The 20,093-nt window shown below is 40.4% G+C and overlaps 1 protein-coding gene across 1 annotated transcript; it reads right to left on the bottom strand.

Moving 5' to 3' along the window:
- Window positions 1–12,368: 12,368 nt before the first annotated feature.
- Window positions 12,369–19,996, bottom strand: LOC104108679 (uncharacterized). Its single transcript, XM_009617772.4, has 8 exons — window positions 19,201–19,996; window positions 14,864–15,034; window positions 14,594–14,692; window positions 14,399–14,500; window positions 14,235–14,309; window positions 13,941–14,006; window positions 13,492–13,836; window positions 12,369–12,778 (listed from the first exon to the last, which is right to left on the bottom strand). Exons 1-8 carry the CDS (start codon window positions 19,726–19,728, stop codon window positions 12,503–12,505), a joined length of 1,662 nt encoding a protein of 553 aa, XP_009616067.1. The 5' UTR covers window positions 19,729–19,996; the 3' UTR covers window positions 12,369–12,502.
- Between the last annotated feature and the right edge of the window lie 97 nt (window positions 19,997–20,093).

Here is a 20,093-nt window from a genome sequence, read left to right as displayed (position 1 = left end):
GTTACTTTGTTCATATACTAGCGGAATCTTCACTTGGTTTGAGGGTGATCGAACTTGAGGGCCAAGGCTAATTGATTCACTTGGTTTGTATTTATTTCTTTTATAGTTGATTTCAATATATATATATATATATATATATATATATATATATATATATATATATATATATATATATATATATATATATTTCAATTTGTGCCAAGTTATATCACGTATCCTTAGAGCCGCGTATAAATTCAATTGTTATCCATTTTTCGGGTAAACAGTTTGGCGCCCACCGTGCGGCTAAGGATAATAGTTGTTATTTGATACAAATCTCTATAAAACACACAATTTTACACTTAGCTCTTTGAAGTGTCTTTGATTTTAGGCTAATGATGACGAACTCTCAATTACTACCCCTGCATATCGACAACGGATCTGGCCATCAGGGTGAGAATAACAACGTGACGCCCGGTGATGTAAGGCCACCAGCTAACCCCGTTGGGACTCGGGCCGTGGATTCAATTGGCATTAATTCACATGTGGCCATCGACGCGAACCAGCATACTGGTCCCGAAAACAACGTCCATGGTGGAACTCGATATGCAGCTCGAAATACCCAAAATATCGGAGAAGACGAGATCAGTCTACGTATGATCTTCGAAATGCTGCAAGCTCAACAGGTGGCGATAGCTCAGGTGCAGAGCCAAACCCAGGCATCGAGCAGGGCTAAGCCCGGTCCACCCCAAGAAGTCACCCATAGAACAGGGTAAGCTGTGGTAAGGTCAAATGAACAAGAATCGGGGACTAACCCCTGAAATTATAAAAATGCTCGAGGAACTGACAAAGCGGATAAAGTCAGGGGAAAAGAAGATCGAAGCAAACGACAAGAAGGTGGAAACTTATAACTCCATGGTTTATCAGATCTCGGGGGAACCACCAATGTTGAAGGGTTTGGATTCCAAAAAGCTTGTACAAAAGCCTTTCCCCCCGAGTGGGCTCCTAAACCGATCCCCAAGAAGTTCTGCATGCCCGAGATTCCTAAGTATAATGGAACAACCGACCCCAACGAGCATGTCACCTCTTACACTTGTGCGATTAAAGGGAATCATCTAGAGAACGACGAGATCAAATCCGTGTTATTAAAGAAATTCAGGGAAACCCTGTCAAAGGGAGCAATGATATGGTACCATAATTTACCACCTAACTCTATCGATTCTTTTGCCATGCTTGCAGATTCTTTTGTAAAAGCATACGCCGGAGCCATAGAGGTCGAGACTAGGAAGTCGGACCTTTTCAAGGTAATACAGAAAGATAACGAGATGCTCAGAGAGTTTGTGTCTCAGTTCCAAATGGAACGAATGGATCTACCACCGGTCGCCGATGATTGGGCCGTTCAAGCTTTTACTCAAGGGCTAAATGAACGAAGCTCAGTGGCTTCACAACAGTTAAAGCAGAACTTGATTGAGTACCCGACTGTTACCTAGGCCGATGTACATAATCGATTCAATCGAAGATTAGAGTAGAAGACGACCAGCTGGGGGTTCCTTCCGGGCCCATTACCAAAAGGGATGTTGATCGAGAACCAAGGTCGAACAGGGATCGATACCAGCCATATAATAGAGATCGTAGGGGCAACAGACCAGGGCACACCTCCGTACGAGGTGTAAGGAGAAATGATCGAGGCCAGCGCTCTCAAGGGCTCATGAGCAAGAATTGTTTCGACAGGCATACCGGACCTAAGGAAGCACCGCGATTATCAGAATATAACTTCAATGTTGATGCATCCGCCATCGTATCGGCTATCGGACGCATCAAGGGTACTAAATGGCCCCGATCTCTGCAGACAGATCCAACCCAAAGGAATCCTAATCAAGTATGTAAGTATCATGGCACCCATGGCCGCCAAATGGAAGATTGCAGACAGTCAAGAGAAGAAGTAGCTCGATTATTCAATGAAGGGCACCTTCAGGAGTTTCTAAGCGATCGGGACAAGAATCATTTAAAAATAGAGAGTTCAACAGAAAAAATGAGCAAGAAGACCCGCAACACGTTATTCACATGATTGTTTGAGGGATCGATGTTCCCCAAGGGCCAGTGTTAAAATGCACTAAGGTGTCGATCACAAAGGAAAAGCGATCTCGGGCTCAAGATTACATACCAATATGAACCTTATCCTTCAACGATGAAGACGGAATCATACAACCCCATAACGATGAACTGGTAATATCTGTACTCATGAATAGGACCCAAGTTAAACATGTGTTAATTGATCCAGATAGTTCAGCCAACATCATTCGATCGAGGGTCGTAGAATAACTCGATCTACAAGACCAAATCGTGCCCGCGGCCCGAGTGCTAAACGGATTCAACATGGAATGTGAAACCACTAAGGGTGAGATAACTTTGCTAGTAAACATGGCCGGTACCATCCAAAAGATGAAGTTCCATATGATCGAGGGCGACATGAGGTATAACGCCCCGTTCGGGAGACCATGGATCCACAACATGCCGCCGTAAAGGAAATGTTTGCTGTTAACGAAGTGATTCTGATATCAACACTCTCATCGACGAAGGGGTCAAATTCGAAAGGAAAACAGGAGGCCAAATAGCAATCACAAACATCGGACTCAACCCAACTAGAGAAGCAGGGGACTGACGAAGATGATGATTATAGAGTCCCTCAATCCTTCATAGTCCCCGATGACTCCGACGCTACCAAATCAACAGTCGAAGAGCTGGAGCAAATCATACTAATTGAACATTTGCCCGAACGAAAGGTATACCTGGGCACGGGGTTAAATCCCGAGCTCGGGAAAAGGCTTATTCAATTTTTATAGCTAACATGGATTGTTTCGCTTGGTCCCATCTCGACATGACAGGGATCCCACCGGAAATCACCACCCATAAACTAAGCTTAGACCCGAAGTTCCATCCGGTGAAGCAAAAAAGAAGACCCCAGTCCAGGGTCAAACATGCTTTCATCAAAGACGAGGTAACCAAGCTTCTTAAAATAGGGTCCATCCATGAGGTAAAATACCCTGAATAGTTAGCAAACATAGTAGTAGTCCCTAAGAAAGGAAACAAACTTAGAATGTGTGTAGATTACAAAGATCTAAATAAAGAATGCCCCAAGGATTCTTTTCCTTTGCCTAATATCTATCACATGATCGATGCCACGGCCGGCCACGAGATCCTCAGTTTTCTCGATGCCTATTCCGGGTATAACCAAATACAAATGAACCCAGATGATCAGGAAAAGACCTCGTTCATCACTAAGTATGGTACCTACTGCTTATAATGTAATGCCATTTGGATTAAAAAAATGTTGGTGTCACTTATCAACGCCTAGTAAATCGGATGTTCGAAGAACAAATAGGGAAATCTATGGAAGTTTACATTGATGACATGCTAGTTAAGTCCCTGCAAGCAGAGGACCATTTGAAGCACTTACAGGAAACTCTCAGTATATTGAAAAAATACAACATGAGGCTGAACCCGAAAAATGCGCATTCGGGGTCGGGTCAGGCAAGTTTCTCGGATTCATGGTATCCAATCGAGGAATCGAGATTAATCCCGACAAGATCGAAGCTATCGATGGAATCACGGTAGTAGACAACATAAAGGTCGTGAAGAGGTTAACCGAGCGCATGGCCGCCCTGAGGAGATTCATCTTGAGGTCCTCCGATAAGGGCCACCGATTTTTCTCGTTGCTAAGAAAGAAAAATAACTTCACATGGACCCCGGAATGCCAACAGGCCTTGGAAGAGCTTAAACGGTACTTATCGGGCCCGCCGCTGCTTCACACGCCAAGGGCAAATGAATAGTTTTACTTGTATTTAGCAGTATCAGAGGTAGCGGTAAGTGGAGTCCTAGTCCGAGAAAATTGAGGTACACAATTTCCTATTTATTATGTTAGTCGGACCTTAGGTGAGGCCGAAACTCGATATCCCCACCTAGAAAAATTGGCGCTCGCTTTGATAAGCGCCACTAGGAAACTAAAATCATACTTTCAATATCACCCCATATGTGTTGTAACAACTTATCCACTTCGAAATATATTGCATAAACCCGAGCTTTTGGGACGGTTGGCCAAATGGGCTGTAGAAATCAGCGGGCATGATATTGAATATCGACCCCGAAGAGCAATTAAGTCTCAAATTTTGGACGACTTCGTAGCTAACTTCACGCCGGCCCTAGTACTCAAGGTCGAAAAAGAACTGTTGATAAACTCGGGTACGTCCTCGGGAATCTAGACCTTCTTCACGGACAGTGCCTCGAACGCGAAAGGGTCTGGACTCGACCCATAGGCAAATTGGTTAGACAATCTATTAGAACTGTGAAATTGACTAACAACGAGGCCGAATATAAGGCCATGATTGTAGGTCTCGAACTGGCCAAAGGCTTGGGAGCAGAGGTGATCGAAGCCAAATGCGACTCCCTCCTCATGGTGAATCAGGTTAACAGAACCTTCAAACTTAGGGAAGAACGAATGCAAAGATACCTAGATAAGTTACAAGTAACTTTGCACCGATTTAAGGAGTGGACTTTTCAACATATGCCTCGATATAAGAATAGTGAAGCCGATGCCCTCGCAAACTTAGGGTCATCGGTCGAGGACAATGATCTCAATTCGGGGGCCGCCGTGCAACTCATGAAGTCAGTAGTCGAAGAAGTCCACGCCGAGATAAATTCCACAAGCTTGACTTGGGATTGGAGAAATAAATACATAGAGTATTTGAAACCGAAAATCTTCCCTCATATCCGAATGAATCGAGGGCCCTGCGCACGAAGGCAGCACGATTCACCTTGTCCGAAGATGGAACCTTATTCAGAAGAATGTTCAATAGTCCATTAGCAATATGTCTGGGACCAGGAGACACCGAGTATGTTCTGAGGGAAGTTCACGAGGGCACTTGCGGAAAATCACTCTGGTGTCGAATCATTGGTTCAAAAGGTAATTAGAGACGGCTATTACTGGATAGACATGGAAAAAGATGCAAAAGAGTTTGTTCGAAAATGTGATAAATGCCAAAGGCATGCACCAATGATTCATCAACTCGGGGAACTGCTCCATTCGGTCTTATCACCATGGCCATTTATGAAGTGGGGAATGGGCATCGTTGGCCCTCTTCCATGGGCACCAGGTAAAGCTCAATTTATTTTATTTATGACTGATTATTTTTCTAAGCGGGTTGAAGCACATGCCTTCGAGAAAGTTAGGGAGAAGGAAGTCACCGACTTCATTTGGGATCACATCATATGTCGATTCGGGATGCCATCCGAAATTGTGTGTGATAAAGGAAAACAGTTCATCAGCACCAAAGTAATCAAATTTCTCGAGGATCAAAAGATCAAAAGAATCCTATCAACACCTTATTATCCCAGCGGGAACGGGCAAGCCGAATCGACCAACAAAACCATCATCCAAAAATCTTAAGAAGAGGTTAACCGACGCCAAAGAAAAGTGGAAGGAAATTCTACCCGAAGTTCTCTAGGCATACCGCACAACCTCGAAGTCCAGTATCGGGGCTACCCCATTCTCATTAGTTTATGGCGTTGAAGCTCTAATACCGGTCGAAGTTGGAGAGCCGAGTATCCAGTCCCGATATGCAACAAAGGAGTCAAATGACGAGGCCATGAATACCAGCCTAGAACTATTAGATGAAAGGCGTGAAACAACCCTCATCCGACTGGCCGCCCAAAAGCAACGGATCGAGAGATACTACAATCGAAGAGCCAATCTTCGATATTTTAACGTCGGGGACTTAGTGCTAAGAAAAGTCACCCTCAACACCCGAAATCCCAATGAAAGAAAATTGAGTCCGAATTGGGAAGGACCATACCAAATTCTCGAGGTCACCGGAAAAAGGGTCCTACAAGCTCGGAACGATGAATGGGGAACGACTACCGAGCAATTAGAACATATCTCACCTAAAATAGTACTACTGCTAAGGTACGCCCCTTTTCCATTCATATTTTATTTCAGATTAACACTTGCAGGTGGTCGACAAGAAACGATGATGGATTTTTCAGCAAACGACACGAAGTCTTTAGGTTTGAAAGTACGTGTTGCACTCTTTTTCCCTCAGACCGATTTTGTCCCAAATGGGTTTTTTTGGCGAGGTTTTTGACGAGGCAACGATGAATCATGCTAACTTAGAATCAAGCCCGATTATGAATCGACATCGAAGATCCATTCAACAATATCTGAAGTTCCTTTGCAATCAACCTCGAATACTGGGGGACTACCCTCAGATATGCGTTATCTTCGAATATCAAGTCTAGCGACGAAACTACTTCATAAAGGGAGGGTCTCGATAGATAGAATTTTTTGTAAGGGTCAAACGATCAAAACGAACTGTTCCCACGCAGATTGCTCGAGCCTTGTTTCGATCGAGAATAAAGAGAACTACCTCCCTTACAAACATCTTATGCTTTAAAAATTTGTTATCTTATCTCTTTACATCTCTTAAAGAGCTTCGTACTTCCGAAAATAACGAGCCCAAGGGCAATACTTAACAGGAATACGAACGATCTCTCCCTCACTCGGGGACTGCCGTCCGACTCAAACAGCCCAAGTCATCGGGCCTCGGGAGCAAAACACCTAATAGGCAACGCCCCGATTTCTAAAGGTCATGGCCACCCCACTCGGGGACTATTATCTCGGGCAAGCCCGGATAAAATGAGAAAATAAACCCAATGGGTAGCTCCCGAACTAAAAGGCTACGGGAAACTTAACACAGCTCGGAGACGTCCGAAATTCGTAACAAAAATAGGCCTTCAAAAAAGAGAAATCTTTCACAACCGGTTCTAAAGTCTACCCTCGACAAAGTCTCAAGCTTAAGATATTTTCCGAGAAAAACTTTAGTAACATCGAACCCCAATAACGCCTTAACCCAGAAAGGCAGTAAAGTCAAGGTTTGTTCGATCCCTCGAACACAACTTTATTGTTTCATACTAAGGCATTTCAATCATGTAAATACAAAATAACAAAGCAAAGGAAAAATATGAGAGCCGAAAGGGAAAGAAAAACCTTATATTTATATATAATAGTTTTTAACAAAGACCAAATCGGCTTAACACAAAAATTTACAACGGCCAAAAACGGCCTCAGAAAAAATGCAAAAGATAAATAAAAAAGTTGGGATTTTCTCCATCTTCAGATTCACTTGAGCTCTCGGAGTCTTCCTCAGGGAAGGCCAGCCTCCGGGCCCTGGCATCCTCTGCTTTGGCATTTTCGATCTCAGCCATAATATCGAAACCCTGGGCATGACTCTCTCGAGGGATTCCTTTCGAGCTTGCCATTTTGCATGATCCACCATGCCCTTGGCCTTGCCCTGGATGGCCTCGACGTCGACCCTAAACTGGGCCACTTTAGCATCAACTTTTGTATTGGCCACGGTCACCTCAGATCTGGCCACGACCACCTCAGATCTGGCCACTTCGAGTTCATTGGCCAAGCTTGCTTTATCATAAACGGCCAAATCCAACTGAGACTGAAGCTCCTTGAGCTTCTCGACCTGCACTGGGGCCTTCTCTTTTGCAGCTTGGAGCTGGGTTTCGGCCGACTCCAATTGCACTTGAACAGTTTCCTTTTTTGAAGCTAGGATGTTCATGTTCTTTTTGAATTCTTCCGCCTCGGCCTGTACCGCATCTACATACGTCTGGAGCCGTCCAATTTGTTCGAGCCTCTGCCGAACATGCAGAATCGGATCATTAGTAGTTATCTCCAATTTATCTTCACTATCGTGAAAAACTCGGAATACCTGCTCGGCCATCTCGACATGCTCATCCCGAGCCGTCACTAAATCGGCCTAAAGCCTCTCACTAAGAAGCTTGTAAGTATCATTTTTCTCAGTGAGGTCCCGAACCTCAGCCTTGTGCTCCTCCCAGATTCGAAGGAAAGCCTCATAATGCAACACCGAAGCCTACAAATAAGGAAGAAGATGTTAGAATTATCTACAACTCCAAAGTTTAAAAGAAATAATGAGAGACCCTCGAAGTTACCCAATTCAGAGCATGATGGGCCTCATTAAACAAGTAAGTGGCTCCCATCGCGTTCATCACGGCTTGATTTTCCTCGGTCACCAAGGATCTAAAGTAACTAGCAATCCCTACGGGGGGAGAGAAAATCCGGACATCCACCGGGACAGAAAGCACTATATTCCGCCTACAGTCGGGGTTAACACTATGGGCCGGGAATCGGTCCACTAGTTTTGGGCTCGATGAAGACCCAATAACGCCCGATGATGGTACCTTCTTCGGTACCGGTAAACCACCAAACTCGGTGACATCCTCTGAGGCAGCGGACTCAAACCCATCCAAGAAGCCATGGATATCAGTCGCCCCCTGAAGTCCCTAGTAAGAGCGACCTTCCAACATATTGGCCTCACAGATCATAGCGTCCGAAACCTGAGGGGATCCAGAAATATCGATTAGTCCGAGCTCGTCCGTCGAGATATCTTCCGCTGCCCGGGAAGCCTCGTCCCCGGTCTCTCTCTCGACCATCTCAGCTTGGGATGGAGTGGCCTCAACTCTTTTTGGTTCAGGAACTTCGGCCAAAGCTCTCTCATCAACCTCCACTGATTCGAAGGACCTTTGTATCAAAACATCATCCCGCACACGCACCACTAGTTTAGAATTATCTTCCTCTTCTCCTTCTTCGGGCTCATCCCTTAATCGGCGGATCAAGTTCGAAGGCATAGCACCAGCGTACCCCTTAAGCTTGCGAGACTTCCTCGCCGACTTTTTCTTTTCCGAGCCTAGGGAACTCGAAGCCCCTTTTCTCTTCTTCTCTTTGGCCTGCTTCAGAGCAAATGGAAGGACTTCTTCGTCACCATATGGGGGCCTCATTGCAACATCCTTCTCGAGGCCTACAAAGGAATAAAAGGGAGTAATCAAGAGAAGAAGGTCAAATGATAACCGTTCTAAGAGAGAAACTTATCATAATTGCGGGCCTCTTATCGACCCTTTGATAACTCGATCCAAGCACGCTCGGATTATGGTATCTGCGACACTAGGCCCTCGACCCATTGCTTGAGTTCTGGAATCGGTTCCGGCATCTGGGCCACAACAAAGAAAATGAAAAGTAAAATAGCAAAATTGAACGTTCAAAGGGAAATACTACTTACGATTCATGTTCCATTTCTCAGGAAACGACATGTCTTCAGCAGGGATTAGGTCCGACGTCCTTATTCGGACAAATCGGCCCATCCAACCTCGGTCACGAGTCTCATCTATGCTCGAGAACGGGGCTTTGTTAGTTCGGCGAGCAGGCTTGATCAGCCCTCCTCGATAGAGTCGGGGAATGTAAAGGCACATAAGGTGATCGAGGGTGAAAAAACACCCCTCGATTTTGCTTGAGAAGAATCGAAGGAGAATCACTATTCTCCAAAAGGAAGGATAGATCTGGCTGAGGGTCACGTCGTATCTCTTGCAGAAGGCGACGATGATCGGGTCTAAGGGACCCAACATGAAAGGCTAAGTGTAAACACTTAGGAACCCCTCCACATGGGTAGTAATCGATTCCTCGGGCGATGGGACTACCACATACTTTTTTCCCCAGTTGCATTCCTTTTTCACTTTGTCGAGGATTTTCTCGGTGATTGAGCACATGTACCTCGAGATCGCCTCACATTGGCCCGGTACCGAGGAGGCTTTTTTGACCTTAAAGTCGAGACGTTTGGGCACCCTACCGGAATGAATTCCTCAGGGTGGGGCTCCACCGCATCCTCACCACCGGTTGGTCATGATGAAGAAGCGACCTCTTTTTGCGGCACGGTTTTGGAGGTTTTTGCCATTGATGATCAAGGGAAAAGAGAATTAGGATGATATGCGGTTTGATTAGGGTTCTAGAAATTTGGGTGTGAAAATTATGAAGCAAAGGAATTTTCTGAAGAAGAAGCAAGAGTAGAAAGAGCTTTCAGTGTAAAGTTTGAATGAGGAAAGATAAGGTTCTTATAGGTTGCTGGCGACGGTTCGGAACCGGTAATGGCCGACCAGCAACTGACATGCATTTAATGCCTTGGTAACTGGACTGACGGGACGTTTCGTCGCATACGTCATAATCAGACTCATCGCTGACGTCATTACCCATCGAGTTGGAGTTCGAAAATTCATATCGTTTCTCGCCATCTTCTTTCCGAGAAACGAGGGGACTATCTGTATACGTTCAAAATCGAGCTTGCCCTTCGTACGACTAATCGAGACAGGAATATGATAGACCAAGGTTCAACCTCGTGTGATATTGAGCCCTGATGTGAAGTTAAATTGCCGGGCTCGTGACCCAGAGACCGATCAAGATCAAGATCGGTCAAGATCGAGATCGAGCAAAATAGAGACCGATCAAGATCAAGATCGGCCAGATCGAGATCGAGCAAAATAGAGACCGATAAAGATCGAGATCAGCCAAGATCGAGGAAAGCTTATCGAGCCAAAAAACAGAAAGCCGGAATATCCGTAATTGGGCGAGAATCTCGGCGGAAATCCCGGCGCATATCAAAGAGAGGCCAATTAATTAATCTATCATGAGATTTCTTACTGTATTTAGAATTATATTGAGAGTAGGACTTCTCTACTATATAAAGGGGGTCTGATCATTTGTAGAAAAAAAACAACATTCACACAATAAAAAGCTATATACTATCTTCTTTCGGCCTTCAATATTTGGTTACTCTGTTCATATATTAGCGGAATCTTCACTTGGTTTGAGGGTGATCGAACTTGAGGGCCAAGGCTAATTGATTCACTTGGTTTGTATTTATTTCTTTTACAGTTGATTTCAATATATATATATATATATATATATATATATTCAATTTGTGCCAAAATATATCACGTATCCTTAGAGCCGCGTATAAATCCAATTGTTATCCGTGTTTCGGATAAACAGTACATAACAATCCACATTTAATTCCCTTTATACAAAGATAGGGTGGGAGTTCTACCTAATTAACCAGTCCATGCATGCATATTCAGTTATTCACATAGTGAACTTTTGCAAATTGTTGGTTACAGTAAAACGAACCAAATGTGCTATGAAATCAAATGACTCTACGATTGATGACGACTAACATTGGATTAACACTATTATTAAACATCAGAACTTTAATTCGTGGTTTCATAATGTGGACGTACACTTATATTGCATCATGTTAAGATTTTTTTTTACCGAATTCAGTATCTATGATATATTTGGGAATATTGAAACCCATTAACCCACATAATAGTTTCAGCATCTCAAGGTTGTTCCTCTCTCATTTAATTTGTACTGTAGTGTTACGAGTTCAAATCTCATTATTAGTTACACTACTATCCAGTTAATTTTTTCCCTCTTCTGTTAACTGTGTAAAATAAATGACAGAACTCAAAATGTTACCAAATTTGAAACTTATCTTAAGATAAAACTTGGAAGTGCGGAGGAATTTCAATTTATAGATTCATCCACGTCAATAACGACGCAGAAAACTTCGATCATCCCTTTTCGCATGCATTGAATTCATCTCTGTCAAAAACATCTATAAACTTGCCAATACGGCGAAGATTTTAACTTTTATCCTTTTGCTCTTGGCCAAACCAATGACTACCCTCTAAATTAGGCACTATTTTCATTTAAACACTTTGTATTCAATCTATTGAACATCTTACCTTGCCGAAAATGTGCCCGTTAAACACAATCAGGTAAAAACCAAAATGCGATTGACCTGGCATTGAAAAAAATGAAACCCGCTTTCCATTGTGTGTGTCCAACCAAATATAAAACGAATGTCGGATTTTTATTAAGCTATTAGTATAACTACATAGTTGTCTTACTAGGCTCTAGCGACATAACCAAGGAATATTGCATCTACCATTTACGAGTTCTCCAAACCCGAGAATAGTATTCTCTACGATCTTTAATAAACCTCAGAATTTACTTATTAATTTAAGGTCATATCTTTTAGCAAATCCTTCCGTGACTGTAATCAGCTAAAGCAAACAAAGCAATTAATGAATGAATAGCATGTGAAGAAAAGCCAAAATTTGCCCATTTGGGCAAATATTTGACGTTTAAGCAGGAAAAATTTTGAAACTGTGAAAAAAAACAGTTTATGGCCATAAAATATGAAGTTTTTGGGGCTAGCCATAAAATATGAAAAAAAAAAAAAAACAAATCATCCCCTTTTCTTTTCTAGTAGGAGTTGGGGCTGGTTGACAGAATTCTCTCAGTTTATGGCTAGTTACATCATTGAAACTCTTCGTCACAAAGTTTTGGCAATAAAAAACAAATTGATCCATAATTTTTTTTTGGGAATTTGACCGTCATATTATAGTGATCAGAAATAATGAACACAGAAGGATACATTTTCAAAATTGCAGGGAAAATAAACATAGAATGCTCGGTGTGGGCATGTATGAACTACTTTGTAGCGTATTCCAACTTTCAAGAATGACTACACGTAAGTTTTGGTACTCCAAAATAACTCGAGTAATTTATATACTTTACTAGCTGCAAATGAGTATCAGCAACATAAAGTAACTAGAGAAAATGGCCACAAAGTAAAAGACCACCTAAACTAATTCTATTTCGTTCTCTGTACCTTTCAAACAATAGCTCTTCACTTCGTTGAAGTCTGTTATATTCAGCCATATCAAATCCTGAACTTTGGCAACTTTCAAGTTCTCCGGATACGTCTCCACCATCTTCAACTGTATAGATTGCTCTATTCTTCGGTTGACTGTGCAGAATTGCTGGGCTCCAACTCCCATGGCTGCTGATGGAATAACTACGATCATTCTGAGGGGAGGTGACGTCCTACAAGAAGGTAATTTGGAGCAAAGTACAATAGATGTCATAAGGGAATAGAATGGCATTTACTACTACTATATATGTACAAATTATATGGCTACCACACTACTACAGTGAACGCGTAAACTTAAATGGCACGGCTGGAAAAGTAACTTCAAGCAATTTGTGTTAAGTAAATGAATTTGTTTAATGTCTAGCATTTTTAGATGGAAAGGCTTCCAGGTCTTCCTTATGAAGAAGTATTAGCAAGATAAATCACCAAATAGGCAAAATGATGGTACTTCCTCACCTGACCAGAGTTAGTCAACATCCTCCTAGTTTGACCACTTGAAGCCAACCAAAGAAACTAATTCCCAAAAGAAATCCAATCATCTAGCAAATATAGCTAAAGGCAGCACCTAATTTCTTGCTAGTACGTCATACCAAAGGCAGCACCTTTTTTTCTTCTTTTTGATGAAGTAAGACAATTGCATTAAAGGCATCAAGAAGATGCAAGGAGTACAAAAGAGAGAAACATGAAGACATAGTCAGCTCTACAGCCAAAAACTAGGCTAAAGCTAAGGAGCTGACGAAGTCCCAAAAATTAATAGGGCAATTAACAGGAACTAAGTTCTGCCAACTATATAACCATAAAAGACATCTAGCCTTAAGTGCGTATATAGGAGTTGATATCCCATCACAACACAAGCATACCAGATCAAAACAAAGTATCAGTTTACCTGTCTTGCATCACATATTGACGTTTTCCTACTAACAGGAGTTGGCACTTCATTCTTGGGAGTGAAAGAACCATCGTTGCTTGTCTCCCACTGCAACCAAGGTAAGATAACCCCATCAGTTCCAACAGGATGACAATTAGCTCCTGCAGGACTTTGGTTAACTGCTTCCCCATAAGTAAAACTGTCCCTTGGCTTAGCTATTCCTCCTAATGTTGAACTTGCATCACTTCTTTCTCCATCAAAAGAAGAAAAATCTGTATCTTCTATATTTGCAATGAAATCCTCAAAAAACTTCTCTGCCTCCTCATTCAATTGTTTTGATGTCCTGTTTCTATCATTGCTTCTCTGGAAAATTGTAAAAAGCTAGTAATAAAGGATCTACTATAGAGGTGAATAATAGCTAATCAAGAAGGTTGGAAATTGCCGTTCAACTAAAAAAAAGGAGAGACCTTCCTACGTGGTTGTTTCTGCGCAACAACAGAATTTTTTGTATCAGCCCTACCTCTTTGGTCTTCCTGCAGAATTTCATCAAGCAGATATTGATTACACTTCTCTGACTTTAATATTAAAGAATGTTGAGGCATTAAATTTCCAAGGATTAAATTGCATGACATAGTGAGTGCCAAAGAAGAATCAGAACCAGTGTGCAAAAGGAGGCAGAATATTAGACTAGAAGAAAGACCTCATAACATAGTGACCCGTGTGCGACAAGATGGGAAAATGTAAGCATGGAGAAAACATACCTGCTCCAATTTTGTTACATGATTCTTTCTGGCCTCATGACCTGACTTGGCGCCACTAATTTTCTTCCCCATGGTCTGCATGAGTAAACATCAAATAGTTAGCAAGCTCGTTAACTATGCAGAAGTAATTTTTTCTTATTTCATGGAACAAATAAATCACACACCTGTTCAAGTTCAGTTTTGATTTCTTCAACAGCATGCCTGAGTTCTTTTCTCATAGCTTCGTACAGTTCACCATTCACAACATCTCCATTTGGATGCTCACCCTGAAGAACAAAAACATATATTTTTTTTTAAAACGATTGATAAGGCATAAGAAAAAGTCAGTGTGTGCTACTTCGACAGATAACAAAGTAAACCTTTTTCTGCGCATAAACCGCTCGAATGGTTTTCTCGATGCCATTTTTACAGGTAAGAGCATCCTTTGTGTCATCGTCAGTCAAGGCAGAAGAGTGACTCTAATATGAATGAAGAATTACATATTTAGTAAATTGCCAAAAGGCATGTAGTGACACACAAAAATCAAAACATTATGGGAACAAAGGGCAACAGCAACTGAGAAATGATACATTAAGCTAATAAGCTCCCTACTATTCAAAGATAAGCAAATATAAATTGTTGTGGCTTACAGAGTAGCCATCATGCAATTGCGACATGTCTTTTTGGCTAAAAGACCTCCTTAATTGTGGACTATTTACAGTTGTTGGTTTCAGCGATGAAGGGAAGTCAGTGAGCCTGATGCTCTGATTCTTCTTGATGTCAATTCGGCTGCTGGAATTTCGAAAATGATCTGCATCACTCTGTCATACAACAAAGAAAATTGCTGATCAAAAAGTGTCTCCACTGCACATTTTATTTGCTGATACCTTTAGTTTTCTCTTATTTCTGCTTTTTAAATAGTGATCTTAAGAACTCATAGATAATACTTAAACAACCCAAAGCTTTCTGGACATACACCAATAGAAAATGTAGATGTGCCAGAAGTTGCATGTTGCACTAGTGTGTTTTCAAATCAGTATTAAAATTGCAATAACCTATTGTGGTATGTCCAATCACTGGTTGGAGATAAAGACCTTTAATAAAAGAACCAAACCAGGACATTTAAGTTCGAGGCGAGCTTTGTCACAGAATTAATTGAGTCACAGTCAGCTTGTCCTAAAAATTAATCGAGAGCTTGCATTGTAAGAACTAAAATTATTAAAGATGGAGGACATCATCAATTAGTACAAAATTTAAAGCCTAAGAGAATTTGTTACAAGTTCGCAGTATAAGACGAAAAACTGGGAAATGTTACACACCACATATAGTCATCTTTATTCTCTTGCAATCCAATGGGAGAAATCCAATTTCAACACTTAAAACCACTGAAAATCCCCCATATTCTTTTGGATAATAAAACTGACCCTAACATTAAGTCACTGATTCACCGGACAGCACTTACATCAGAAGAAAAGAGCACTATAAACAGAGTAAGTAGGAAAAACACTTTTTTTATGACGGTGATAGCCAGGCCAGCTTGCGCGCACGTCTGACTAATCCACCGGCTACCTCTCACCGGCACTTGTACGGGGATGCAGTCCATCAAGACGTAACAGATTAAAAGTAATCTCTTAAATCTTTTGTCTCTACTGGGAACCGAGTTAACAAGAAAAACACTTTTAGTACAGAATGTAACAGAATACCATTCGATAGATGCACCACAAAGGTAATGTATTGCTAGAAACAAGCATTTATTATTTTGTTTTCAGCTAGTTCTACCTTCTAAAGCACTTCGGATTCAAACTTCTTACTGAAGTTATCAGCAGTTCAAAGTTTTCAGAAGAAAACATTACCCTCACAAATTTGCAAACATCCTAAGTTAAATACACATGCTGACATTTAGGATAACACTAATAAAGAAGTTAAAGGGGGCAGCCATTACATTTGAAGAAATCTCTGCATAAAATAGGGTAATAACATACAAATATAGACATAGTACATGAAGGCACGCCTCCTCAATTTAATTTTTCTTTATTTTTTACGAGCACTAAAAACATTCATTTGATAGTTTCTTGTTATAGGATTTCATGCACAGTTTCTCTTTGATGATACAGGGAAGTTATATATTGAAGGAATTCATATTTTGATAAAGACACTGAAGGAGTTCATTAAGGCTAATTTATCATTAGATGAACATGAGTGACATAAATTTTAGTCTTTCCGGTCAAATGTACTCAATCAACACAGTGTTGGTGAAAAAGGACCCTTCCGGCTTGGAAATTAATAACCAAAAGAGATGTCTACTTTCCGATGCCATGACCAATTAGGTTTCAGTGTACTTATCATCATACTATATTATAAGTAGGAAGCCTCTAAATCAAAAGTTAAATTACGAAAATGTCCATCTAAAATTAATTTGTTCCACTTCAAATCAAGAGGTTGTGAGTTCGAGTCACCCCAAGAGCAAGGTGGGGAGTTCTTGGAGGGAGAGAGCCGAGGGTCTATCGGAAACAGCCTCTCCACCCCAAGGTAGGGGTAAGGTCTGCGTACACACTACTCTCCCCAAACCCCACTAGTGGAATTATACTGGGTTGTTATTGTTGACCTTCATAAAAAAGGAAAAAATATAATTAAATAAAGAATTTCAGCTACACTATTCAGTATTAATGCCCGAGAGTCCCTTCAAATTTTGTAACATTCACCTTTATGCCCGATAGTCTCTTCCACTTCCTACATTGATTGGACTCTTTAATCCAACACTAAATACTAAAGAAACTTATCAAACCACGTTTGAACATTAATCTCATGTCAAGTTTAAATAGTGAGAATTTTATGCTGATTAAGTGGAGAAAGCATGAGCTATTTACACCTCTTACTGGATCATTTAAGTCAATTCTTATATTTTTGTGGTGTATCCAGTTGATAAATTCAAAAGTCAGTGCAGCCACCTCTTGAATATAAACACTGCAGACATTCTTCTAATGGTTAGTCTTCTTTTTGAATGTTCTCAGTATTACTTATTTTTTCTCCTTATTGTCTTCTTATGGTAGTTGAAATTGAAAATAAAATGGCAATAGTTATTATTTGTAAATTGAAGTGGCAATTAATAAGTTTATTTTCAGATGCATCACACTTAATTTTGCATTCTTAAAACCCCATGTATAATTAATCTTTTGCTTCAATTACTTAGTTCCAGACATGGAGTTCGAATTAAGTTCTAAGTTCGATAATTTTTTTTCTTGATATTCTGCTTAGAAGTGTATTCGATGCCTTTTCATTAATAAGGGGAATAAAAAAGGAGAAGGGAAACACATTTGTCCAAGGAATTGGAGTACTTCATTAACTTGAATACTAATCTTATAGCATATGACTCCTTTTTTCTGCTGCTAAAATTATAGCATATGACTCTAAATATTATTTTTCTTAAAAAAAAGGACTCTAAATATTATTAAAATCTACGCATTAAATTTTAATTTCTGGTTTAGCATGTTGTTAACTCATTTTTTTTCTTTCTAATTTCCTCTCTAGAATATTTATGGCTACAAAGACAAAGAAGTCTGTTGACAAAAAGCCAGCAAAGCAGAATAAAGGCAAGCTGATGTTAAGAATAAGAAGAAGAGGAGAAAAGCTCTGGCCATCGTAGAGTCAATAAGCAGCATCCAAAACAAATCAATCCATTTATACTTTTTGGTTCTGCTTCACTTAGTTCTCTTGTTTATTAGAAGTAAAACAAATGCATTATGCCTTGAGAAAAGTTTGCTGAATATACTAACCATGTTGGTTCTTCTTTTCCATTTTTAGTCGATGTAAGGTTGCTCAAATTGGCTATACAATTCATATTTTTAACTAATTATTGTATCATTTTGCGCATTTATTGGAAATTTTTTATTTTCTTTTTGTTCCATTTTTATTATTGTTGGTTGCTTTATACTTAATTGGCATTTTTTGTACAAACATCTTATTCTTACATTCTTTCGGAAAAACTATAGTATGTACGAAAGAGTTACAATTTCTATCCATATTTGCTATATGGATAATTTGATATTGCACTTTCAAAAATGATACTAATGTCAATCGGTAAACAAAAATTCTTGTTATGATAGGGCAATCGTTCGTCAGAATGAAGCATACTCTGAGAATATCGTCTATAAAAATATATTAGGTGAGATATATGATCATATAACATGATTGTACCTCATAAAATGAAAATTAATATAATTAGAAACATATCTAGCTAACCAAATAGAATTGTTTACCTTTACAACTCAAACTCTATCCAATCATTTTGAGCACATAATAACTATATCATTTTCACCATTCGTTGTTTTCAGCTTGCATTTTTTCTCTTCAATTTTTTGTATGATATATGCTTGACATAACTTTTTTAATAATATTTATGCCATTTCAAAAGTTTATACTCATAATATGAAATACACGTGCAACGCACGTGTCCAGAAACTAGTGTGTTTATAAATTTGTATATTACATTTTCTTTATTCTGATCAGTAAAAGAAAATTTGTATATTACATTTTCTTTATTCTGATCAGTAAAAGAAAATTTGTATATTACTTAGTCCATTTGAGCTAAGTTCAGTTTCATCCCTCCCTAGTCCATTGGAGCTAAATTCAATTTCATCCCTCCCTCTTCGCCTCCACACAAACTAAAAAAGGGGAAGAGAAGTGAAAGACTTCCATATAAATAGTTTTAGGAGTTTTTCAAGTTTTTTCAAATAATCATTCACAAAACATCAACTTGGTTTTCGTGTCCAAACACAACTTCAAATTCCAATTACCCTGTTTCAACTTCAACATCAAATACTACTTTTTGCAAATCTCAATCATTTCCAAACGATGCTCCTAGTTTAACATTCTCTTTGGTGAAATTACTTGAAGCACTCCAACAGTTGTAGAGGTATGTTCCAGTTCTACTCCCTAATCAAAGTTTAGGAATAGACAAAAAGCGAAGGAAAGGGCAGAAAAGTTTCACCTCAGAGTCGCTAATCTGATAACGAACAGCAGAAACGGACCTCCTCCTTCTCGAACTGGCATCTGAAGTAGCTATGTTACTCCGGGAACGATCAGCAGTAACGCTTTTCCGATCACTAGCAGAGGTCTTCGAACCCTGCCTCGACACTGACCTACCCCGCCTCGTCGACGACGCCGTTTCGCTCGCCCAATGCCCAATCCCCGACGCACGCTTTCCTGACCGGCCACGGTCACTATTTTCTCTCTCCTCCTCCTGAGAGAAGAATTCTATAGCCAAATCATCAAGGCTAATTTCAGGAACTCCCGATCCTCTAGTCGTATTAACAAATTTCCCACGCGGAGCAGCATTGTAGCCTAAGTCAGCCTGCGCAGGCTCCTCAAAGCGCCGAGGCCCGTGGGAGAATCGGCTCAGACTTCTAGAACGGCGATGAGCTTTGTTACTAGAGGAGCCGGAGGAGTCGTCGGCTCCGGCAGGACTTCCACCTACGGTGGTTCTCCGAGTAGTGGATTTGAACGCCGATGACGCCATCAGTGAAGAACCATTCAAAAACGATTTTGATTAAAAATAATCAAATATCAATTGTTTATAGTGGAGCGTCTTGCCCGTGTACCTAGTTAAATGTATTTTAATGAGAGAGAAAAGGATGGAGTTAGGGTTTGAACTTGAGAAGTGAGGTGTAGAGGGTTTTCTGAGAATGGAGTTTTGATGAAACAGCTCAGAGAGAGAGAGAGAAGAGTATATGATTAGGAAGAATGAAGAAGAAAATTTGGCGGAGGTATCGAAATTGGAGAAATTTTGAAATGATACAGTTGAATGACTTATTAGTCCACACTAAAATATTCAATCAAATTTGTGTCATAATTAATTTATTAATTCACAATAATGCGACCAAT

This window comes from Nicotiana tomentosiformis, chromosome 3, assembly GCF_000390325.3.
Source record: "Nicotiana tomentosiformis chromosome 3, ASM39032v3, whole genome shotgun sequence".
Taxonomy (NCBI): domain Eukaryota; kingdom Viridiplantae; phylum Streptophyta; class Magnoliopsida; order Solanales; family Solanaceae; genus Nicotiana; species Nicotiana tomentosiformis.
Note: the sequence above shows the minus strand (reverse complement) of the source record. Positions and strands in the feature narration are given on the sequence as shown.

Excerpts from the sequence above, each read along its gene's own strand:
- LOC104108679 (XM_009617772.4), bottom strand. The coding sequence starts at position 19,728 with ATGGCGTCATCGGCGTTCAAATCCACTACTCGGAGAACCACCGTAGGT. Across the intron at positions 15,035-19,200 it reads ATCAGATTAGCGACTCTGAG|AGTGATGCAGATCATTTTCG; the intron begins GTGAAACTTTTC and ends GTTGTATGACAG. Across the intron at positions 14,693-14,863 it reads AATTGCATGATGGCTACTCT|AGTCACTCTTCTGCCTTGAC; the intron begins GTAAGCCACAAC and ends CATTCATATTAG.